Source organism: Caretta caretta, chromosome 4 (genome assembly GCF_965140235.1).
Source record: "Caretta caretta isolate rCarCar2 chromosome 4, rCarCar1.hap1, whole genome shotgun sequence".
NCBI classification, from domain to species: Eukaryota; Metazoa; Chordata; order Testudines; family Cheloniidae; genus Caretta; species Caretta caretta.
The window spans coordinates 102,894,820-102,920,691 of record NC_134209.1 but is presented as its reverse complement, the minus strand read 5'-3'; the positions used below and the strand labels follow the sequence as shown (position 1 = coordinate 102,920,691).

At 42.6% G+C, this 25,872-nt stretch overlaps 1 protein-coding gene across 2 annotated transcripts in view; it reads right to left on the bottom strand.

Annotated features, from left to right (window-relative positions):
• Positions 1-7,909: 7,909 nt before the first annotated feature.
• Positions 7,910-25,872, bottom strand: part of LOC125635375 (tyrosine-protein kinase TXK) — a 37,536-nt gene continuing 19,573 nt past the window's right edge. The window contains exons 7-15 of one of the 2 annotated variants that reach the window (XM_075127937.1): positions 25,650-25,729; positions 19,492-19,619; positions 18,715-18,789; positions 17,606-17,777; positions 16,760-16,976; positions 15,281-15,345; positions 13,180-13,298; positions 11,817-11,974; positions 7,910-10,130 (exon numbers count right to left, since the gene is read on the bottom strand). In XM_075127937.1, the coding sequence (XP_074984038.1) occupies positions 10,062-10,130; positions 11,817-11,974; positions 13,180-13,298; positions 15,281-15,345; positions 16,760-16,976; positions 17,606-17,777; positions 18,715-18,789; positions 19,492-19,619; positions 25,650-25,729 (1,083 nt within the window). In that variant the 3' untranslated portion in view covers positions 7,910-10,061. The remainder of the gene's footprint in view (positions 10,131-11,816; positions 11,975-13,179; positions 13,299-15,280; positions 15,346-16,759; positions 16,977-17,605; positions 17,778-18,714; positions 18,790-19,491; positions 19,620-25,649; positions 25,730-25,872) is intronic. The other variant, XM_075127936.1, reaches the window with a different exon arrangement.

Genomic DNA, 25,872 nt, shown 5'->3' with positions numbered 1-25,872 from the left:
AGGTGACAGGCTTCAGGTGCTTTTAATTAATCTATAGAAACCTTTCTTCCCTCTACAGGGAATAAGGCTTCTCCTCATCCTGGGACTTACATATCTCTCCTATATCACTCTCCTGCTGCCTTCTGGCCATGCTGTATCACAGTGGTCACATATGACTTAGAATCATAGAATATCAGGGTTGGAAGGGACCTCAGGAGGTCATCTAGTCCAACGCCCTGCTCAAAGCAGGACCAGTCCCCAATTAAATCATCCCAGCCAGGGCTTTGTCAAGCCTGACCTTAAAAATATCTAAGGAAGGAGATTCTACCACCTCCCTAGGTAACGCATTTCAGTGTTTCACCACCCTCCTAGTGAAAGTTTTTCCTAATATCCAACCTAAACCTCCCCCACTGCAACTTGAGACCATTACTCCTTGTCCTGTCCTCTTCTACCACTGAGAATAGTCTAGAACCATCCTCTCTGGAACCACCTCTCAGGTAGTTGAAAGCAGCAATCAAATCCCCCCTCATTCTTCTCTTCTGCAGACTAAACAATCCCAGTTCCCTCAGCCTCTCCTCATAAGTCATGTGTTCCAGACCCCTAATCATTTTTGTTGCCCTTCGCTGGACTTTCTCCAATTTATCCACATCCTTCTTGTAGTGTGGGGCCCAGAACTGGACACAGTACTCCAGATGAGGCCTCACCAATGTCGAATAGAGGGGAACGATCACGTCCCTCGATCTGCTCGCTATGCCCCTACTTATACATCCCAAAATGCCATTGGCCTTCTTGGCAACAAGGGCACACTGCTGACTCATATCCAGCTTCTCGTCCACTGTCACCCCTAGGTCCTTTTCCGCAGAACTGCTGCCTAGCCATTCGGTCCCTAGTCTGTAGCTGTGCATTGGGTTCTTCCGTCCTAAGTGCAGGACCCTGCACTTATCCTTATTGAACCTCATCAGATTTCTTTTGGCCCAATCCTCCAATTTGTCTAGGTCCCTCTGTATCCTATCCCTGCCCTCCAGCGTATCTACCACTCCTCCTAGTTTAGTATCATCCACAAATTTGCTGAGAGTGCAATCCACACCATCCTCCAGATCATTTATGAAGATATTGAACAAAACCGGCCCCAGGACCGACCCCTGGGGCACTCCACTTGACACCGGCTGTCAACTAGACATGGAGCCATTGATCACTACCCGTTGAGCCCGACAATCTAGCCAACTTTCTACCCACCTTATAGTGCATTCATCCAGCCCATACTTCTTTAACTTGCTGACAAGAATACTGTGGGAGACCGTGTCAAAAGCTTTGCTAAAGTCAAGAAACAATACATCCACTGCTTTCACTTCATCCACAGAGGGTGCTGAGAGGGTGCTGCTGGACGCTCAATATTTTTGAAAATTAAGTCACTTATTTAGGTCTCTAAATATGGACTTAGACCAAGACTTAAAAAGAAAAAAGAGAGTACTTAAACAGGGGGTCCTAACACAGCAGTTTTCTCTAGCATATAAGTGTCCATTGCCCTGCAGCTTGTGAAGTCAGCTACAGTGCCAACATCTGCATATGGCAGCTGGTTTTACAATCTGTAGAGTGAGGGATGTCATCTTTTTGAAAGGCAGAACTGAGCCACAAATGTTCAATAACCTAGTTTGTTTTTTGTTTTTTCCTCTCAGGGACATGAATTCTACCCAGGAAAAAGGAACCTGCTCTTCTGAATTATTCTGTGACACTCACTCTCTCTCTGCTGTATGGAGATAAATATCCTCTTTACGTGGTGCATGTGTGCCAAGGTAAGTGTGATGCAAACGCCTCCAGTCCAGCTCACTGCACATAAGAATGACCATACTGGGTCAGACCAAAGGTCCATCTTGCCCAGTATCCTGTCTTCCAACAGCGGCCAATGCCAAGTGCCCAAGAGGGAATGAACAGAACAGGTAATCACCAAGTGATCCATCCCCTGTTGCCCATTCCCAGCTTCTGGCACAATCCATTCCAGAGTTTAGCTTTTTACTGATACGGACTATGTTAGGGCAGAGGGGAGTTTCTAAGACAACAGGAAAGCAATAACAATAGCACCAGTTAGTTCCTAATAAAAACAAACCTTAAACAGTCTTACTGTGGCTCACAACAAAACACTGTAGTAGCGCTTGCTTTAAAGTGTGAATGTGACTGTTGGGGACTTTCCTGCATTAATGCCACAGCTGTGTTTCATAAGTGAAACTACTAATGTATAAATAACTGGCAAAAATAGGTCACCTTTAAAGGTGTTAAATGTATTTTTTAATGTGAAAAGATGCTATGACATAGAACTGCTTACACAAAGGAGACAGCCAGAGATGGATTAGCTAGCTGCTTCTTCCACAAAACATATGTTTTCTTATATAATAGGTAGCATAAAATGAGATTGGTATCAATGTAATACTAAATCTTAACCCAACGTGGCCATTAAATTGTGTCTTTTGTATAACTGGGAAGAACTTTTCATTAGCCAGCTAAGGGTTACAAATAGTCTATGGTATTTCTGTTCCCAGTGTTGAAATACATTTAGGTCTGTATTTAAAATGTATATTAGATAAATTACTTTACTGTATCTGCATAGAAATAAATGTGTATTGTATAACATTTTAAAATACCAAATGTGTGTTTCTTCTTTTCAGGTCTAATATATATGTAAAAGAATTATGATGATAAAATTAACATTAAGAATGTCACCCGTACTTCAGCTTCGGTAATATGGTCACATGACCATTATATCTGTCCCAACGAGTTTTACAGGGTAATATATTGGCCCAGTTGGAACAGCATCTTGTCTGGTGTTTTGCAACAGAATTTTCACCAGGAGGAACTTATACCTTTTGAGCCATGACTTCTTGACCTTGCAGAGGCAAATACCATCTACAAACTATATCCTGTGTGTTCCGTTGCCAGGGGATAGAGCCTTCTAGAGGTCAGTGTACCAATTTTCATACAATGGCCAGAGATGCTGTGTTTCCAGCCAGCAAGATGATTGACCTGGCTATGGTTATTTGGCTCATCAGCAGTGTCCTTTTTATCATACTAGCCATTGTACTGCTCTATGGATGCCTTAGAATGTGGTGCAAGAAGTGTAAGAACACCTCAAATGGTCCTGGGACTTCAGAACATATTAGTGGTCATGCAGAAAATGCCCATTCCTGGAATGGAGTTGACATTGAAACAACCCAAATCAATGAATTTCCTACATTAATTGTAACTGATATGTTTCCAGAGATTAAACCAGAGAGAATTATTCATACACCACTTTTTGGAACAATGGCTCTGCTCTCCCACAGACTGGACTCTCATAAATTAGAAGTTCTGCCCCTAAATGGTTCTGGATAACTATAAACATTTATACTCCATGATTTTCAAACTTTACTATAGCCAATATCCTTTTAGTATTTTCAGGGACCTGAAAATACCCCTCAACAATAGACCAGCCTATAAAGGCATATTTTTCAAAGGAGGACACAATGGGTATAGCTGCAAAAATATGGGTGCACCCATTCCCCCCTCAAAATCCCATAAATAGACATGCAGATTGGCACTTATACATAACTTCTACCCAAGTATGTTAGGGAGGTGATGGATATGACTCCATAGTTAGGATTTCATTCTAAAATGGGATATAAATTAATGTTTTTCTCTAAAAGTAGATAACCTATCTGTGGAATTTCACCCAGGGACAGTTTTTATGCCCTTTGAATTTTCTGAGTAGCTTTTGTTTGGTTTTTCTTTATAGTATTTAATAAGAACTCTTGAAAATTGGGCTCTGGATGAAATTTGTCTGTGGCATTTCTACTTCTCATTGTTGACTGACTTGTTTTAAAAAAAACGTTATCTACACAAAACCTGGTAGAGAAGTGAATCCTGAGCAGAACTGGGGCAACTGGTGAAGTTTCTTTCTTTAACTGGGATTTCAAGTGACTTTCAGCAATTAGTAGTTATAGCTGAATATATATATGCTGTGCACCTAAACCTGATTGTTTTGGGCCATGTGCACATAGCTCCTCCTCCGTCAGGAGCTAGAATTTTCCCTACAGCAGAATTACCTAAGCATTCATGTGGAACTGCTGATGGATAAAATCTTCCCTGTCAGTAGCTGTATTTCTCCCTCCTCATAGATCCATCCATATCAGGCCCTGCTGATCTCAAACCCCGGGTTTGTGGGGTTCCTGAGAGTCACCATACTCCAATCTTCCGCCCAGCAGCTCAGAGACAGCAGCTGGGAGCCAGGTCCATGAAGCCCAACTGAGGTACAAGCCTCACCTCTAGTCTCTGACTGGGGGAGCTCCAAGGCTCCTGATTGGGTCACAGTCCTATTTATGCCAAAACACTAAGTTGTGCATACAACTGGACTTCATCCTGCTGTGGACCGCTGGGCTGGTGTTTACTGGTTCCTGCCCTCAGATCCTGACCTCCTGGTATCCTGACTCTTAGTAACTGTCTCCAGGTGCCTGCCCTCTGGTTCTGTCACCCTAACCTGACCTCCTAATATCCTCAATTGGCCTGATTCATGGTAACTGATCCTTGATCTCTGCCCTTCAGGTTTGATTCTCACCTTCTAGCATTCCAGCCCGGCCTGATTCCTGGCAATTAGCTCTTGGCCCCTTACCCTTCAGCCCGTGCCTGATGCTAACCCCTAGGCCAGGCCACCCATGCCCTGGCCCTGATGGTCCACCTCTTGCTCAGCTTCTCTCCCGCCCTCAATTTTTTTAAAACAAACAAATAATACACACACAAAAATTGGTTGGCTGTGAAGCACTTAGAGTTCCTATACACATAATGTATCTGACACAAAAGCAAGGACATGAAAAGTTATGCTACCTTGACAGTAATAATTTCTACCCCTTCAATTACAAGCACACATTTACTACAACTACTATGCAGCACAGGTACACATTGCATCCTTAACTCTGGCCCCCCAAAGGAATGCCATTCTTCCATCACCCCCTTTAACTGCCCTTCTGCACACATCCCTTTACAAAACAACCCTCTCCTTCCACAACCAGCTGCTGCACCAAACATCTCCAACTACTAGTTTTTTTGCGGGGGCAGGAAATAATCTGGCAAAGGAGTGTGTACAGAAGAGCAGGCTGAGGGGGGAGCCTGGAGGTTGTGGTACTTGGAGCATGGTGAGCAGCAGTTGCAGAATTGATAGTGTGGAGGAAATGAGATGAAAGTGTGTACAGTTAGGTGGTTTTACTTCGCATTTACTTGTTTTTGTGGGTTTCTGTCAAGTAGAATGAGTGTGGCAACCTTAGCTGCTTCCGAATTAAAGTTTTTGTATATTGAGGTGGTTTCTGAGACACAAGTTAATGGTCAGAGGAAGATACTGACAGCAAAAACTCTAGCACTTGTACTGTCACTTAACTGTGATAAACTAGGGTAAGAGAGATTTGTGTACATGACTTATGAGGAGAGGCTGAGGGAGCTGGGGTTGTTTAGCAGGCAGAAGAGAAGAATGAGGGGGGATTTGATAGCTGCTTTCAACTACCTGAAAGGGGGTTCCAAAGAGGATGGCTCTAGACTGTTCTCAATGGTAGCAGATGACAGAACGAGGAGTAATGGTCTCAAGTTGCAGTGGGGGAGGTTTAGATTGGATATTAGGAAAAACTTTTTCACTAAGAGGGTGGTGAAAAACACTGGAATGCGTTACCTAGGGAGGTGGTAGAATCTTCTTCCTTAGAGGTTTTTAAGGTCAGGCTTGACAAAGCCCTGGCTGGGATGATTTAACTGGGAATTGGTCCTGCTTCGAGCAGGGGGTTGGACTAGATGACCTTCTGGAGTCCCTTCCAACCCTGATATTCTATGATATTTCAGTAGCTTTTAGGAGATCCTGTCATGGACCAGGACCCCATTGTGGTGGGCGCTGTACAAACTCAGAACACAGACTGTCCCTGTCCCAAGGATCTTAAAATCTAAGAAGATATGAGACAACAGATCGGTGCAGGCAAACTGGGTAGCACAAGACAATACTGGTCAGCATGATCGGCAATGGTCTTGCTATATCAGCTGTCTACCCATTGGGTATTTTGGGGGGTGGGAGGTTGGTAGGCATCACAGCAAAGGGGAGTTTTAAGTAAAACAATAAGTTCTGTGGATGTTTACAGGGAACTCTTCCCATGCAAGAGGAGAAACATGGGAGAAACCAGGAAGGTGCCTATCTGAAAATTTTAACAAGAGGACAATGAAAGCTGGTGTCAGTTGGTATTTGCCAAAGGGAGGCTGGAACTGACATATTAATAGCATATGATAGATGATGGGGGAAGGGGCTGACAAGTGAAGATGAGTAGTTGCTAAAATCACACACTGTAATTTGGTTATATTTATCTAAACAACTACTTTCTCCCCTCCAAAGTTTCAGGATGGGTGTGCCTTGATCAGCTCTCACACAGAAAATGATTGCAAGTTCATTGAGTTGTGAATATGGGAGCCTCTCATATTAAAGTTAGCTTGGACTTGTTCTCCAATTTAACTGCTTCTAGTCCCTTGCAGTCCAGTCACCTGGTTTTGACCTTCCACACCATCTGTGGGCAAAGCTCAATTGCTTCAGATGTAGTGACCAGTTATGCTGCAAATGACAATAAGTGGGGCCTTTGTTGACTCTTTCCTTTGTGGTCATTTAGAAGATGTAGATCAGTAGCTTTCAACGCGTGGTCCATGGACACCTGGGGGTCCGCAGACCATGTCTAAGATTTCCAAAGGGGATTTCCAAACTTCACATGGCTTTCCAATACATCCTTAAAGTTATATTGCTAGCATTTTCAAAACTCACTTTACCCATTTTCATGAGCTAAACATAAATGCAAAATTAAAGTAAAACAGAATAAATAAAGGGACAGATAGTTGTAGTCAGTTGTTAGCTGCATATGTGTGTTCTTCCTGTTTGCTGTGCTGGCTCTGTCCAGATAGCAAACCTAGCTGACCTCAGTTGAACTGCCCCAAAAGACCACAGTCTCAGTTCTGTAGCGAAAGCACTCAGACAGGTTTATTGCCGACGAAGCACAGTACTAGCTCCTTGGATCAATGTCTAACATTACACTAACACATGTATGCCCATGACAATGGACTCAGCTCAGAGAATGACAGGACTTTCCATTTTCCCCCTCGGCTGGACAAAGACCCCTCTTTTATACACTGATACAAACATGTTACATATTGCCCCTCCACCATGGTTAATTACCACCCTTTACCTTGTACTAGTGGGTTCAATCAAAACGTCTCTATCCATCACCCTGTCATCCTGACCTTTTCTTTAAGAGGGGTCAGTGTGTCCTTGTAGAGTGCGTTTGGTGAGTGTGTTTACACCATAAACCTGTATCGGGGTGTTCTGGCACTACCCTTCTGGAATGTATTTACAGGAATACTTAGTGCGTAGGAGTTCTTGTGTTTTTGCAACGCCAGCCCTGTTCTTGCCAAGTTCATGTATTGGATAGTGAACCTGCAAGCAAGCATCTGCTTTGTAACTGGGCAGGGCCTGAGTTGGCCTGACTCTTGCTAACTGTGCTTTGTATTAGCAGGGCTTGGCTCTGTTTGGGCCTTAGGCCTTACACTAGGCCTTTTATACCAGGCCCCACGGCTCAGGCTCTCTCTTTCTGCAACAATAGTCACCTTTTACATTACTTTCCAATACTGAAAGGGTCTAAGGACCACTAAGCAAACTATAGTTCAGCATAACAGAGAAACCATGCTTGGAAACGTTTGAGCAATTTGTATGTATTCACTGTGGAGCAGTCACAGGCTCAGCTTTCAGCTCACAGCCCTCCCACTGCTTATCTTCTTTGCTTTCATAGTTGAGTGATGTCTCCTAGCTACATATTGGCATGCAGTAACAAACACGTAGCAAAACCACTTCAATACAATCTCTTAGAGAACTTCTCATGCAATTTGCAACATACTCGTATACTTTGCACTATGGATATCATTTATTTGTTGTGTTTATACAGCAACACCTGCTGAAAAGAGTAGCACATCACTGGAGTGGGCAGAAGGGTTGCAATAATTAAATGGAAAACTTGCACCCAGTGTGCTCTTACAGGCACACTACTCTTTTCTCCTGACTGTAGTGTATTGTACCAATCTGTATTCAGACATACTTTTGATATGGAATGAAATATGTACTATGAGTCAATTCTAAGAGCAAACAGTGGTATAACTTGGTTAAAATTCTTTTAAAAGGTTATATAAAGGAACAAGGAAATCTAGTTTCTCTTGAAACTGAGATGCTTTCACAATGCAGCCAAAAGAGCTGGCAACTTTCCACAGGCGTACACGAAGTAATTAAACATTTCCTCTTCCTCATTGATGTTTACATTCTTCAAATAACTGCAGGTAATTACGTTGCTTAAAAATATCACACACTATTATCATCAGTGGGAGTTACCCAGGCTTACGTCAGGACTGAATTTAGTCCAGGATTCTATCATTGGGCATAATTCCAAAAATTGTGACAGTTTGTTTATATTTAGAATAAAAAGGTAAAACTGTAGGAGTCATGCAGAATCTTCTTCAATCAATAGGTTTTAAATATTTTGTCTCCCTACAAGTTGCTGTAAAATACAAATATATACATGCATCTATGTATAAATAATACATATGATTATGTATGCAGTATGTGAGTTATTTAGTTTTCCTTTTCTTTAGTGCTCTGCTATTTCTCTTCCATATTATAAATTTAACAGATGGTACAGCTACAAACAATAACCTTTTCTCACACTAACATTGGTCACCACAAATATACGACGAACAAGGAAAAGTTAAGTTACCAATGCAATTGTTGTTCACAGCAGGGTTCCAATTATAACAGGTATTAGTTACACAAATTGGATAACTTATTTTTGCCATGATTTTGCAAAAAACTACTTATGGCACACATATACAAAAAGGTGCCATTTTCCATCTCTTCAGCTTGTCTATTGGCACACCACAGGAGGGGGCTCAGTATAGCTGACTGAAGGAGGGCATTAGTTAAGTATGTGGCAACAAGAGGCAGAAGGGCAGCATGGGAAACACTGCTTGGAGAAAGCAGGCACAGGCTTGCAGGAGATGGTGGTTGATTTCTCGTGCTCCTAAGGAACACAGGCAGGCACCTTCACCAGCTATGCAGTTCCTAAATTGTTATAGAGTGGCATTCCATTCAGATGGGATTTAAGAGCCTGTAGGGTACCTTCCTCTTCCTGCATGCCTTCCCACCCCTCCTCTAAGAGGAATGTATAGCACACAGGCAAAGTAGGTTGTGTCTCCCTTTAATGGCTGGTCTGCTAGATGACAAAAGCTTACTATTTCTACAGTCTTAAGTTGCTCTTTTAGCTCAAATGACAGAAGTCTGTGTTGCAGTGCTTAAGGTCCTGTTTTCAAATGTGTCTGACGACCTATACAGTGACCTGAGGAAGAGCTCTCTGTAGCTCAAAACCTTGTCTCTTTCACTAGCAGAAGTTGGTCCAATAAAAGATATTACCTCACTCACCTTGTCTTTCTAATACCCATATAGAAGTCCATTATGGGTGCTTAAGTCTCTCTTGCTGCCACCTGTCCCCATTCCCCAATCTATGAGCCAGACCATTATCAAATGATTTCTTAATCAATGGCATTGTTGCAGAATTTAAATCTGCCACATAGAATCATAGAATATCAGGGTTGGAAGGGACCTCAGGAGGTCATCTAGTCTAACCCCCTGCTCAAAGCAGGCCCAATCCCCAACTAAAGCAGAAGCGTCTGTTGTGCAGTTTAGACCTATGTGCCATGTACTAGAAGGAACCTCGCTTATTCCTCTCCAGCATAGACTTGATCATCATGAACCTGGTCTCGATTTGAACTACCAACCTTGAGGCAAAAAGGTTAAGAGCCTATCACCAGTCCCCTGAACTATCCATTTCCCCAAAAACACTAAAAATGTGATGAACCCTGAAAACGAAAACAGACTAAACCGCACGGATTCCTCAATATTTACAGTGCTGCTGATTGATGTAACTAGCTAAGACTGTAAAAGACTGAGAATTACCACATGAGGGACTTCATACGATCTCTGCAATGAGAATACATATGTATGGAAAGTCTGATTATCCAGTCTCGGCTATATCTGTGAGGGTCTGGAGTAACTCAGCAAAAGCAGGGCGACCTGCAGGTTTCTGAAAAACAAAGCAGAGGGCACCTCTGTAGTACAGGCTGATCTAACATAAGAATAGACTTTTAGAAGCAGACTACCCAGAACACTGTTACACATGTACATTTGCAGAAAGAAAAGTTGTATGTTTGTCATTTTAAGAAAAATCCTGGCTTCATCATGTCAGTATGTTAGCTGATGGGGGTGCTTTCTGAACAACAGCATCATGAGCATAAACACCTTTAAATGTAAATCTAAGGGCAAGTCTACACTCAAGTCCTACATCAGCGCTACTACACTGTGAGAGGTGGAAGCTATGTTGGCGGGAGAATGTCTCCCACCAACATAGCATCAGTGTGGACAGTGCTTAGGTCAATGTAACTTATGTCACTCCGGGGGGGGTGTATTTTTCACACCCCTGAGCGACTTGACTTAAGCACTAGAGTAGACCAGCCCTAATGCCTGTTTAGGTGATATTCATTTCAGCCCTGCATTGGGGGTTGTCTATAGACACACCATTCCAATAGGGCTCTGAGAAGCAGTGTGCCTCGGAATCACAGTGTCTACCAGCGCTCTCTGGAATACTGTGCTCCCACACTCAGAGCTACACCATTGCAAGGGATGCAGTGTATGTTTCCCAGCACAGTCAGCCAGCAAGCTCCAATGGCTGATATAGGGAAGGTAAGGATGGCATGTGGCTAGCATCCCAGGAGGCATCCTAGAAGAGAGCAAACTATGCATTTTCTGTCTAAATCCCTTAAGATATAGTAGCTTTAACTTAGAAGTACTGTAGCTATCAAACACCTAGAGCAGATATTTTATAAGCTGTTAGATACACATTAGAGAGGAGATGTGGGAAGGAAGGACAGAGTTATAGCAATAAGATCACACTGTTACTCACTTTAGGCATATGCCTATTTAGATGGAACAGTAAAAAGTACACCTGCAAAAGATTTTATATATTTAAAATGATAGACTTCTGTGGGCACCATGGGGGAAGTGGGTCTTACAGAGGGATTCAAATTACGAGAGGTTAGTGGCTTAGTGGGCCATATTAGGAGGGAATTCCACATAAAGAAGCAAGTCTAGAAAAAGGCACAGACAATTGTGGGAGAAGCAGATAAACATAGCCTCAAATCAGGAAACATTAGCAGAATAGAGGGGATGGAATAAGAGAGTAGAGCCAGGTTCTTTGCTTCCCTGTACCTTGTATGGTCATTAACAACTGTGCAAAGTGGATGTAAAACACTACTAAATCAGAATGGTAGTTGTCTGTGCACACTTTGCACGTTTTGTACTCACATAAATGACTGTACAATGCACTGGACAACAGAGAACCATGCCCCAGGTTCAACATATAAGCAGAGAAATAGTTATATAAAGCCTTGATGCTATGGAATAGGGAGAAGGGGATGACGAAGGGAAAGATCATGGAGGGATTCAGACAGAGGGTCAGCAATCAGATTGACTGGTGAATGATGTGATGCAAGTCATTATTTATATTTATTGGTTTTAATGGTTAAAAGAAACAGAAGCTTCTAATCTTAGCCGGGATATATGAAAAACACATTAAAGATTCTGAGGCTATCACAAATGTAAAGTAGGTATTTAATTTCCCTGCTTTCAATGATTGTCTTTAACTCCACATTTAGAATGAGGATCCTGGCGATGGAATATCAATATACAGAACAGGAAAATAAGAGAAACACACCTCATGCCAGCAGCTGTACATGATTTTGTACACAGTGAGCGATGCCAGATATGGTTGATAAAGTCTGTAACCTTCGGAAATCTCATGGACAACTTCAGAATTTGACTTATTTTCAAAAGGCATTTTGCCCTCTGTAAAAACTTCCCACATTAAAACTCCTAGGAATAATCCAGAAAATGTAATGTTCACAAAACTATTCCATAATATTAAGAATCATGAACACTAGAGATTTTGTGTCCTGGATAATACAGGAGACAACTGTACATCTGAACTGTATTGAGAGAGAGGACCAGGTCGATCCTCAGATGATGTAAATAAGAATAGCTACATTGCCTTAAATGTAGCGGCACCAATTTATAGCAGCTGTGGCACGGTCCCAGTGACATGTTGATAAATTGGAGAGGGTTCAGCACAAGAATGACTAAAGAATTAGAAAGCAGGACTTATAGTGATAGACTCAAAAAGCTCCATAGTGATAGACTCAAAAAGCTCCATCTATTTAGTTTAACAAAGAGAAGGTTAAGAGGAGACTTGATTACAGTCTATAAGATCTACCTGGGTAACAAATATTTAATAACGGGCTCTTCAGTCTAGCAGAGAAAGGTATAACATGATCTAATGGCTGGACGTTGAAACTAGAGAAAAACGGGAAATAAAGCATACATTTTAAAAAGTGAAAGTAATTAATAATTGGAACCATTTACCAAGGGTTATGGTGGATTATTCATCACTGACAATTTTTAAATCAAGATTGGATGTTTTTCTAAAAAATATGCTCTACGAATTATTTTGGGAAAGATCTATGGCCTGAGTTACACAGGAGTTCAGACTAGATGATCATAATGGCCCCTTCTGGCCTGGGAATCTATGGATTTATGAGATGAATGTGGATTTTGATAAGTGGAGACTTCTGACTGTAAAAAATGCACATTGCAGTCATAAGCTAAATTTAAGTAACAAGAGGTTAAGATAAAGCATTGTGGTCTGGTAGACAATAACAACAGAACTGTAGAACCATGGATCCTGTATAAAGGAGTGGAAACATCAAATTTCAGCTCATGGAATTTCTTGGGAATCCTTCCATTGGGAGTCCTCAGTTTCCAACTCGTGGAAAAGGCTGGTTAGTCCATCCTCTCAGTTTTTGGATCATGGCCTCCTGCCTCCCTATCCCAACCAAGAAGCACTGCTTTATTCAAAATGGACAGACTCTTGCAATTTAGACAAGATTGATAGAATGAAACGGACTCATTAAAACTCATGATAGTTGTAACTGTGCAACAAATAATTTACTATAAAAGTTATGTGTTCCAGTTTTTATGAGCAAAGTGATGTGTGGCAAATTAGTTTAAACTGACCCACTCACCAAATGACCAGACATCAGACTTGCTGCTGTACTTGTTGAAATGAAAAACTTCAGGAGATGACCATTTGACTGGAAATTTGGTACCTGAAGAGCTGATATATTCATCATCTAGAACATATCTAAAGAAACCAGGTAACAAATATATTTAATCTAAAGTATTGGGTAATGTTTTAGGTGACACATCCTTAGATTTATGATTATGTAAAAAACACTTTCAGAAATATTGTGTCCATATGGAAATACCTGTTTCTTCCAAGAATTCCAGAGTGGATTAAAGACACAGATTATGCACGACCAATAATCACAAAGATGTTCTGGAAATTTTTTTTAGATATTGCACTTCCCGGATCTCATTGATACCAGGTGCCATACCAGTGAGACACATAGTATGATTCTCCTTACACTTTATATATTGTAATTGTTATTACAATATATAAAAATATTATAACTGTTTTATTATAATAACTCCATTGTTTTTAATGGAGTTACATGTCATTTATACTTGTGTAAATGAATGAAGAATCAGGTTCGTAATCTGTGATTTCCTGGTGTCAGAACTCTGGATTAATTCAAATAAGATTCACTGTTAGCCATCTGTGCTTAATTTTTCTGTGAGCAGAATTGTGCATGTTTACCGCCACAGCTAACTAAGCTTACAGATACCACAGAGATAAGTACGATGTAAATTCCCAGATAGATTAGTTAGAACTACAGTAGCACTTTTTTGGTCATTGACTAGAAATAAAATGGTGAAAATCCCTTAGAAAATAATGTATACCAAATCATATCATACATGATATACACATAAATCATGTGAGTAAAAAGCTTTATATTAAATGTGTGAATTGAATTGCACATGGACACATGTCCAAATAAGTGCCAATACAGCCTATGAGATTCACCAGGAAAGGTGTAATTCAATCCCCCTGATTATGCAATACTAGAAGTAGTCCCTGTACTCTTGGCAAGCAAGTCAATAATAAATTAATTATTCTGTCTCTTTTTAAATAGACTTTGTTGTACCTAACAATGGGTGGCAGGAGACCATGACATAAACAACTTGTTAGTGAAATCCTCTACCTAGTTTCATGGCTAGCTGTAAGGTATGTGAGTCCTGTATATTATTGCAGATGCGGTTTGGGGGGGGGCCCGAGCAAAATCTGAAACTCAGGCCTGCCACCCTTCCAGAAAATGATCTTGGCGATGAAAGAGTTTAAGAAGAATACCCACAAATCATTAAACCAAGTATGCAAAAACACTGAGAGGAGGCCCCAGGGCGGTGGGGTTGGAAAGCGAGCCTGCCCCACATTCACCCTGCAGCAGTGGCTTCTGTCCCATGGGGCTGGGCCCAGCTCCCCACTCTGGTCATTGCAACCTGGCACAGGGCATCACAGCTCCGCTTAGCTTTGGACTGGCCACCCCTCCATCATAACAAAGGTGTGGCCAGGTTGCAATGCCACTAGTTTTGGGACACCCTCAAATATGGGGCCCAGAGCAAATTGCCCCTTTTGCTCCTCATTACCTGCCCTCCCCCCACCCCACAGACAGCCCTGCAAATGAGGCTTGAATGGGAACCTTTATGGTGTGCATGCAACAGCCCTGCCAGGTGTGCTGGAAGGGTGACTCCCTGTAGACAAGCCCATAGGAGCTGTGCTAAGATTGTCTTAGCTAGAAGCTTTTAGTATCTGACACTTATGATAAAACCAAATTTTAAAAGGGTCCTCAACCCAGCTTTTGTGTGTGCACAAATTTGTGTGCGAACACCATTGCATTAACTTTTCCAACACTAAACTGCATGAGCAGCTGAAAGATTATAATACCTGTGAGCAAAATATTAACGCTTGAAGAATGCACGTGCACGGATCTATGTATGCACAAACAGAGGTAACTTTTAGAAAATGTGCTCCTTAGTGTGTGCACCAAAGTACAAGGGAATCAAAGAGATGAGAGGTAATTCCATTGGCAGTATCTACATGCAAAATAACTGGTACTGGCAGTTTTGTAAACTAGGAGGTTAATTCAAGGCCTCATTATTGCTAGTTGAAAATATTTCCAATGTAGTTAAGATTCAACACTGTTGTTATACACAATTGCTGCATACCTTGTCATTCCAAAGTCAGATATTTTAACTATATTCTTGGCATTGACTAAACAGTTCCTTGCAGCCTGCAGGAAAATGAGAAAAACATATCTGAAATCTAACTAAAGCATCCTGATAAAAATGCAACTGCTCGCTAGTACTTTACTCATACAGTTTGCCTTGTTATTTTAGCCATGTTGGTCCCAGGATATCAGAGAGACTAAATTTTGTGTTGAATACCCCCCACAACACGCCTTTCAATATCCATGGGTCCCACACATGCCTATCACATGTGGTATCTCTCATCCAGTGCACTAAATGCCCCAATAACAACTATGTGGGTGAAACCAGACAATCACTATGCTCTCAAACAAACTCACACAGAAAAATTATCAAAGACAAAAACTTCATATCACCTGTGGGTGAACACTTTTCACAAAATGATCACTCCATATCTGACCTCTTTAGTCCACGTCCTTAAAGGAAACCTGCACAACACCTTCAAAAGATGAGCCTGGGAGCATAAATTCATAACTTTGCTAGATATTAAAAATCATGGTCTTAATACAGACACTGGATTTATGGCTTATTACAGCAACCTGTAACTCACTAATCCCACATTTTTGTCCTATGATTGTAAAGGTGTTAAGGGACCACTTCACTATGAATGGTCTCTTACAATACATGTTAACCATTTTTGCTAAATAATCTGTTCTATCTTGTATTTAGCTGTGATACTTAGAGTACCTTTCCAAGACCTGAAGAAGAGCTCTGTATACTCAAAATCTTGTCTCTTTTCACCAACAGAAGTTGGTCCAATTAAAAATAGTACATCGCCTCCTTATCGTTCTTATTCATACAGTGTTTATCTGCTTAAATGGTCCTCTAGATGTCTCACATCAAACATAGCCCAAACTAAAGCAAAGCTAAAACTGAGCCAAAATAGTTTTGGCAGGATGTTCTGATGTTGCACTAAGATGTCTTCTGTTATAGCACAAGATCAGTTGATGATAAGGAGGTGTTAAGACAACACAATATTTGGACATCACTTTCAGATAACATGGTTACTTTCTCTGACTCCATTCAGTCACTAAATGTTCTCTAACTCTTCATGCATGAATATCTTTTGTTTAAAGGGAGTTGTAATACAGTAAATAATGTGTAAATTTTCAACAGCAGCAATTGCCTACAGAACTTAAGAACATTTATAGTAAACAGTTCAAATACATTAATTTATGCAGCACATCACACACATATGCACATTTTAAGGGTTAATACCTTAAATAGAGTGTTACAAAATCCACAAACCACAATAAAAATGAGTGAGCATCAGAAATGTTTCCCTGTCAGAATACAACCTTCATCAAAATAACACACTGTTGGTCCATCGGATCCTGCAGTAGTTAAACCACACTTACAAAATACTTTCGTGCCCATAAGGTATAATGACATGTATTTTGTTACTGTCACTACAAATTACAGAGGACCTGCTGTACTTACTAAATCACGGTGAATAAATCTATTTCTTTCTAGATACTCCATCCCTTCGCAGACATCCTGGCACATGCTTAGTAGCATTTCTTTGTTAAGCCTCCCCTGTCTTTGCCGAAGGTAATTGAGCAGGCAGCTATTTTCCATGAACTCAGTCACTATGTAGAGAGGCTTGTTCTGTATGCACACTCCATAAAGCTGTACCAACTTTGGGTGGGATAATTTCCTGTTAACAAGGTGCATGTCAGTAACTAGACATTTGCCACTGACAAACAGTTAAAGAAGTTTTGATTATTAGGATGATTTTAGAAAGTATTTTGTGAAATGTTAATATGATATTTAAGTGTATGATATTCAACTGCAATGGACATAGGACCTGTTATGTCATCTACTACCATTTCTTAATTCAAATCCTTCCTTAAATCACCTGTCTGTATGAATTCTTTTAGTGATAGTCCACTGAGAAATTAAATATAATAGGCACTGTATCAAGATTGGACCTTTCAATTCCTTGTCTTCCCAAACTAGATTATGCCTGGCTTTGTGCAGTTGAATAGATAGAAAGGAGCAGCTATCAGTGTACTTTCCCTACTCAGCCTTCAATTAAAAATGGAAGTGACCTAACGATACGGTGTTGCACCCAGTGTACAATGTGTGTGTACTATGAAGTTAGTACCGTTTTAATTGTAAACTCATGGAGCATGGTCTGTGTTGTCTTCTGTGCATTGTACAGTGTCAAGCACAATCATAATACCCATCAAATAAACCTTATGAAAACATCTTTGACTATATTTGTTTCTTATTACATCTCAGTTTGACCCTTTTCACCAGGCATGAAACAGCTATTGTACTTACATCATGACTTTGGCTTCCTCAATGAAATCATCTTCAGACATTGCACCTTCATTGATCGCCTTAATGGCAACTTTGACAAGTGCTCTCCATTTACCCAGATGAACTATTCCAAACTGGCCACGCCCAACTTCTTTCATGAAAGTCAGCTCAGATGGGTTTATCTTCCACTTCTCTGTGAAAGTGAGCTCAACATGTTATAATAGCATGGTACATGCCAGCTGCCCTAACCCCTATTTATGGTGCAGGAAAAATGCCCCATTCTCTGTAGCATATACACAGAACAGATAATCGTTTGTTAATTTCATCCATCGCCTGTTATTTGCTATGAAAATTTTCATCACCCCTATTATTTGAGATATGGGATAATCATCTAACACAGGAATGTTTGGGGCTTGAAGGTAGGACAGATATTTAATTATTCACTACATCTGAGAACATCCTGGGAGCACTTCAATATGCGTTGTCCATCACTCTCATCCACCTCCAGACAGTGATGTGATATTATTGATTAGCTGGCTCTATTGTGACATCCACAATGATTTTTGCCTTTCACAAGTAGTAGTTCTAGGAAATATATTAAATATATTAATTCCCAGCATACACTTTTGGAGGGACTCATTCTAGATGTGTATTCACCAGCCAGGTGAACTTCATTTACTATCATATATAAACCAAAATTATTTGTATTGCTCTTTTATGCACTGTTAAATGCCACTCTTATTTCTAATAGTTGCATGATTGGCAAGAAGAGTCTTGATCTCAATTGATGTTAACATTAATTGAGATATACATTCAAATAGGCTTCAATGGCCCTTAAAAGGCTATGGAGTCTTAGGTCTTTGTTCACAAAATGTGAGAAAATTTAGAAGCAATGTTAGTAAAGTGAATGAGACCATTCTTCTAAAATGATACATGCCCAGTCAGGTATTTCACTGAGTTTTGGATTCTGAATAAGAAATGGATAATTCCTATTGATGGACATGTGTTTTCATATATTAATTATTACAGGGATAATTTCTTAACATACCTCAGATACCAAGATGATAAGCATGGTATAAAAACCTAGGAAGATGTCTAAAACTCTACCAAAACAATACCTCAAACTTTACCATAACTAAATCCTGCCGTTGCTGGTAAACAACTTCCCATTGATCCAATTGGATGTCGGAGGCGAGTGATGAGACCTATGGGTGACAAAGTGATAATATTCTTTAGAACAATTATCCTGTTATCCTATGCATCCATCTTAGCTTCCTAAAACAAAACCTGTTTTGTTTTCCTCATTCTTACTCACTGAAGTTACTTTTTTCTATATTATTTATGACTTGTTCAGATGTAGCCCTGGTGAAAAGGAGTAACTGAGGGAAAAGCATACTCAGTCCTTGGATAGATAGGGTGAGAAAACTGGCATTTTGCAGCCTGCCAGATAAGTTAATAGGTAGGAGGACATATACATTACACAGTTTCCAAAGGCCCACAGGATTCAGCTTGTTTATTAGTAGTAGTAGTAATTATTTATTATTTGTATTACTGTAGCACTTTAGAGCTCTAGTGATGAATCAGGACCGCATTGTGCTAAGAGTTCTTCAAACGCAGAACAAAAAGATCATCCCTGCTCCCAGGAACTTACACTCTAAATAAAAGACAAAAGGCAACAGATGGATATAGACTCAACCCCAGTTTTTGCACCATACAAAACTACTGATCTGGCACAAGGGATGGCTAAGAAATTGAACTTTTCTCTTCAACATTTTGCAAACCTGTCTCTTTTTAAAAAGACAGAAGTTGATTCCAGGAAGGGTTATTCCTGAGCTCTCAAAGTCGTATCTGCAATGAGCTTCCAATCATCATCAGGATTAAATCCGTATTTGGTTAGCTGCTGTTACCTGCTGCATTATGCTGGTGATACTGGATGAGTTCAGGAATGGATGGAAAGAGGTGCTTTTCTGCTACATAATACTGTTCTGAATGGTTTTGCTTAATTTGATAATGTCGGATATTTCCACTGTGGCTTCTGAAATCAACAAAACATCAGTTACTTGAAAATAACCATATTTTGATAATATAAAGCGGCCTGATTTAAATAATATTTTGGACAAGAATTACTATTACACAATAAGATCTATGGGGAGGAAATACAATTTTCCTGTTTAAAATTGCTTGGTAGAATTATGATTGGGATAATGTTTCAGGTGGAAAAAACAGAGCTTATCTGAATACTTCTCTGACCTCTGGGGATGAGATCTATGGGCTCAGAGTTAAAGAAATCTATAAAATAAAGAAATAGGAATAGCCAGGGATGCGAGCCAAAAGCTCCTCTGCTCCCTTTCCTCCCTACAGCAGACATCCCTTTTGTAACCATTCTGCAGTCATTTACTAAAAACAGTGGTGGGCAACCTGTGGCCCATGGGCCACACGTGGCCCGTCAAGGTAATCCACTGGTGGGCCACCAGACAGTTTGTTTACATTTGCACAGCTGCTTGTAGCTCCCAGTGGCTGCGGTTCGCTGTTCCTGGCCAATGGGAACTGCGAGAAGCAGCTCGGGCTGCAGGGACCTGCTGGCCGCCATGTCCCGCAGCTCCCATTGGCCGGGAACGGCGAACCGTGGCCATTAGGAGTTGCGAACGGCCATGCAAATGTAAACAAGCTGACTGGCAGCTGGCCAGCAGATTACCCCGATGGGCCACAGGTTGCCCACCACTAACTAAAACATTTTGACATCCCAGATGTCTCTGATGGCCAAATCGTGGTAACTTGTAGACCAGAGTGATTTTTACTATTGACTCCAACAGGATTAGAATTTGGAACCTATATGAAAAATCAGCTACTATTCTATCTTATTTTAGTCTCTCAATCAATATATATCCTCTGAGATTGTACCTCTTCTTGCATTATGGGAGTAATAGATATAGGGAACACTTTCATAAATTCAGGTGCCACTGCCCATACCTAGGCAAGAGTGCAAATAGATACAAATGCCCTATGTTTGCTGAAATCTTTATTCATTCTTTAATAAATTCCTTTCTGAACAACTCCTGCCCACGCCCCCCGTACCTCAACTCCTGTAATTTCTTCTTCTGTGTTTTTCCTAAACCCCAAATTTCAGGGGGTCCAAATGCCATGGCCACCCATACTATTCTGTCACTTCAGGAGAACATGTGATAGCATCAGCCCCATTCACTGTCACTGGATTCCTTGCATGATCCTTCCAGTTTCTCTGTGGCCTAAGCACTTCCCATAAAACCTGTATCTAGGATACCACTTCTTATCACTGTATCTATAGAAATTACCTGAATGATACACTAGGTAAACTATGTAATGCTCTAGTTTCCTTGCATCTATCTAGGCTTTTCTAATGATACCTATCACCAGGTATATGAGCACCTCCCAAAGAGTTAAAAAACTAATCCATAAAAAATGGTCCAAGTCCCAAATTTCCTCTCTATTTCCCCAAAGGCAGTCAAGAGACTTTTTTCATTTGAGTTTTTATTCTTTCATTTCTTCTACCCACCCCTCTTTTTTCTTCACTGCTTTTTCTCCTGTTCCACCTCCTCTCGTCTGTACTGTTTTTGTTTTTTAAATTATTAATTTTACCAAATACAACCACTATACCAAAATTTCAGATTCATCATAATACACAAAGGAATTAAAGGGGTTTAGGACAAAAGTGGGGGCTGGGAAGTGTCATATCTATCTTCAGGGTTTACTTTAATCATAGACCCCTAAAAAGGCAGTCCAAATTGATTTGAATTTTTTGGGCATTCCATTTCTGTGGAATGCCAGTCATTTATTAGCTGTATCATCCATATTACAGAGACAGACATCAATATTTGGTGGGGATCAACCTTTGCATTTTTCAAGGATTAATTTTTTAGGGACCAAAGCTGCACACTGGAACCATGCTGCCTTGTTACCAGGTAATCTCCAGGTATCAGGAATATATCTGAGAATGAAATCCATTTTAGCATCCAATATCAAACTGATCTTTGACCCACCTCATACCAGAAATTCTTAATACAGGGACACTCCTAAAACATATGAGCTAATGTAGCACCAAAGGACTGCCAACAGCAGTCAACATTTATGAGGTCTATTACTATTAGCTTATGTGGGGAAAAAGTGTCTTTTGGTGAATAAGCTGTAGTGTCATGTCTATAGTTGCTTTTTAAATATTAGATACAATTGTATTCCATTGGGTCAGAGATCGTTGTATATCGTCATATATTTATTCCAAGCAGCTCTCAAATTATCATTCTTTAGCACAGTTTTTGGGGCCAGAAAATTGTAACAGGATACCGCTGGCCAAGTATATCCAGAATGTTTCCTCCAAAATAATAAACGTTCTGGAGGTTCTGTAACTTCCAGTGCATCCAGTCCAAATAAATTTATAAGTCAATGCTTTAGCTGGAGATATTTCCATGCTATGTACCAGGGCGAGCCAAATTGTTGCTGAAGAGCTACAAAGTGTTTAAATTGATCATCAATTAGATTCAATACAGTCATAATTCCGCTGTCCATCCAATCCATCCACACTGATTTGCCACCAATTTTAAGGGTAGTATTGCTCCAGTAGGACTGGTCTCTACTGATTTTAGTTGTGGTTGTGAGAGAGCCAAGTTGGACAAATGAGGTTTACACTTTGTTTTAGAAATGGTGAAGCTAATGAGGATTCTGAACTTTGGCAATACACTCCAAGTGTTAGTATAGGTCTAGTTATAGGGAGGGAGAGGAGGCATCTCCCCAACCCCAACTTTCAGATAGAATGGGGTGGCTAATAACTAGGGTTGCCAGGTGTCCGGTTTTCAACTGCAACACCTGGTTGAAAAGGGACCCTGGTGACTCCGGTCAGCACCGCTGACCAGGCCATTAAAAGTCCGGTCGGCTGCGCAGCATGGCTAGGCAGGCTCCCTGTCTGCCATGACTCTGTGAGCCTCCCAGAAGCAGTGGCATGTCCCCCCTCCAGCTCCTACGCATAGGGGCAACCAGGGGGCTCCACATGCTGCCCCCACCCCAAGCACCAGCTCTGCAGCTCCCATTGGCTGGGAACCACAGCCAATGGGATCTGTGGGGGTGGCGCCTATGAATGGGGCAGAGCATAGAGATCTCTGGCTGCACCTCCACACAGGAGCCAGAGCGGGGACATGCCACTGCTTCCGGGAGCTGCTTGAGGTAAGCACTGCCTGGAACCTGCACCCCTGATCCCCTCCCATGCCCCAACCCCCTGTCCTAGCCCTGATTCCCCTCCCACCCTCTGAACTCCTCAGTCCCGAGTACTCTCCTGTACCCCAGACCTCTCTTCCCCAGCCCCACCCCAGAGCCCACACCCCCAGCCAGAGCCCTCACCCCCTCACGCCCCAGCCCTGATCCCCCTTCTACCCTCTGAACCCCTCGGTCTGAGCCCAGAGGATCCTCCTGCCCCCAAACCTCTCATCCCCAGCCCCACCCCAGAGCCTGCATAGACCCCTCACCTCCCCCCACCTGGGCCCCAACCCCTGCCCCAGTCCTGATGCCTCTTCTGGCCCCCAAGCCCCTTGGTCCCAGCACGGAGCACCCTCCAGCACCCCAAAACGCTCATCCTTAGCCCCACCCCAGAGCTCGCACTCCCAGCCGGAGCTGTCACCCCCCAGTGCCCCAACCCCCTGTCCCAGCCCAGAACCCCCTCCTGCATTCCAAACCCCTCAGCCCAAGCCCTGAGCCCCCTCCTGCACCCCAAATCCCTCATCCCCAGCCCCACACCAGAGCCTGAACCCCCAGCTGGAGCCCTCACCCCCTCCTGCATCCCAACCCCCTGAGCTAGCCCAGTGAAAATGAGTGAGAGAGTGAGGGTGGGAAGAGCAAGCAACGGGGGGGAGGGGATGGAGTGAGCAGGAGGTGGGGCCTCGGAGAAGAAGTGGGGCGGGATAGGGCGAGGGTGTTCCATTTTGTCCAAATAGAAAGTTGGCAACACTACCAATAACAACAACAAATTCTGGTTGGCTGTGAAGAGGAAAGAGGGGTGGCAGCTGAGGAAGTAGAGAAGAAAGTTTGAGGCTGCTTTGTCAGCAGCCATCCTCACTCCTCCAGGGCTGTCTAAAGCAGCGGTTCTCAAACTTCATTCCATCGCGACCCCCTTCTGACAACAAAAATTACTACATGACCCCAGGAGGGGGCACCGAAGCCTGAGCCCTGCTATTCCGGGAGATGGGGTGGAGCCAAAGCTCGAGCCCCACCACCCGGGGTGGGGGGTCCGAAGCTGAAGCCCAAAGGCTTCAGCCCCAAGAAAGGGGCCTGTTACCTGAGCCCCGCCACCCAGGGCTGAAGCCGAAGTCTGAGCCCCATTGCCCAGGGCCGAAGTCCTCAGGCTTTGGCTTTGGCCCTGGGTGGTGGGGCTTGGGCTTTGGCCCTAGGTCCCAGCAAGTCTAGCACCAGCCCTGGCAACCCCATTAAAAAGGGTGGTGACCCCATTAAAATGAGGTTGCGACCCACTCTGAGGTCCCTACCCACAGTTTGAGAACCCCTGGTCTATAGGGTTGCCACCTGTCTCAGTTTTCCTGGAATCATCCCTTTTTTAGGTAGCTGTCCCAGGAAATCTGTAAGCCTTCCCAGGACATTAAAAGTCCTGGTTTTTATTAGTCACACACCCTCTGATTCCCCAGTCCCTAGTGGCTGTAGTGGGGGGAGCTGGGGTACAGCGATGCCTGTGTAGAAGGAGCTATCACTCCAGAGTGTCTGGGAGCTCCAGGAATCAGTGGCTCGGAATCATCAAGTGGGACAGGGGGAGTTTGGAGCTGGCAGTGCCCAGTCACCACCATGCAAGTAACTGCTGTGGGGTTTGCCATAGGGCAAGAGCAGGGTAGATCCAGTCTCTTTCACGAGATTGGTGCCCCCAGGAACAGGAGCTCCACAGGGGCTGGTGCCCTCTCCCATGGTGGGATGGGAAGGCAGTGCCCAGGATTATATGTGATGAGGTATAGGGGGCAGGTGAATGTGCCATTGTTTTGAACCTCAGAGAACTGCAATTACATCCTCCTGGCAGCAGGGGAGCCCTATGTCCTCCCTGCTGCTATTGCTATGGCTACTGTGCACAGCCACTTTCTCTCCTTCCTTGCCTGGGCCCTGCGCTTGCTGGCTCTGAGGGTTTGCCCAGCTGGCGGGGGCTTGAGGGAGCAGCAGGACTGGAGCAGCAGCGTCTGTCTCCCCTTCCTCCCCACAGGGTGGCAGGGACAAGCAAGGGGACACCTCTGTGGGGAACAGGCACAAATTGGAGTCACAGCTATAGATGGGGCAGACACAAAGGGGAGGGCAGGGTTATGGAGGAAACAGGCCCTAGGGAGCAGCTATGAGGGGAATCTATCTAAAGAGACAAGATGGCATGGTTGAGGGGATGGGTAAGAGAGGCAGCGTGGGGAGGGGGTGAAGGAGAGATTTGGGGTGAGGGAGGGAATGAGGCAAGTTTGGGGAAAGGAGAGATTGGGAGGTTCTTGGAGAGGAGAGGCTTGTGAGAGAGGGAGGAGGCTATGGAGGTGTTTGTGGGTAGCCGGAGAGGCTGGGTGGGGGGTTCCCGTGAAGGGGAAGGAGGAGTGGTTGGAGATGTAGCAGGAGGTCAGTGCGCTGGCTACAGCATTGCATGGGAGCCATCCAGTCAAGGACTGCACCATAGGACGAGAGGCAAGAGGATACTACAGTAAGTCTTGTTTGCTTATTATTTTAATTGGATGGATGAAAGGGACTTATGCTGGAACCTTTTGGGTTTCAGGAAAATGCAGGTGATCTTGTCGTGCTGCATGGGAACGTTTGCATCTGCCGTCCCCACCCCACAACTTTTGGGGCAAAATTACTCCATTGAGCATTAGTATTGGTATGTACCTTTTAATTAACTGGAAGGATTGTAATTTGCAACAAGGTTTTCAGTATTCCCTATACACAATATGGACAATGCTGTACAATATTGTACTGTACATGTATATTGTGCAGCAAGCAAGCCACTTTCACAAAGAATTGTAATTAAGATATGTTTTCATCTGTTTATTTAAATTCTTAACCATTCAGAGTAGCAATTACTTACCCACTAGATCGTGAATACACAGACATTGTGAGGGCTCCCTTTTGACTTGAATCTCTGACCATAAATGCCCCTTCTTTGGACTGAAAAGCAATTCAGATTTAGTTTATCCTTTCTTTTGTGTTTGACAGAAAATTCCCATGTGATAAGACATTCAGCTGATTACAAAATACTGTTCAATGTTTTATAAAGGAACCAAAGAAAGCTAAAGGTCAGGAGGTCAGAG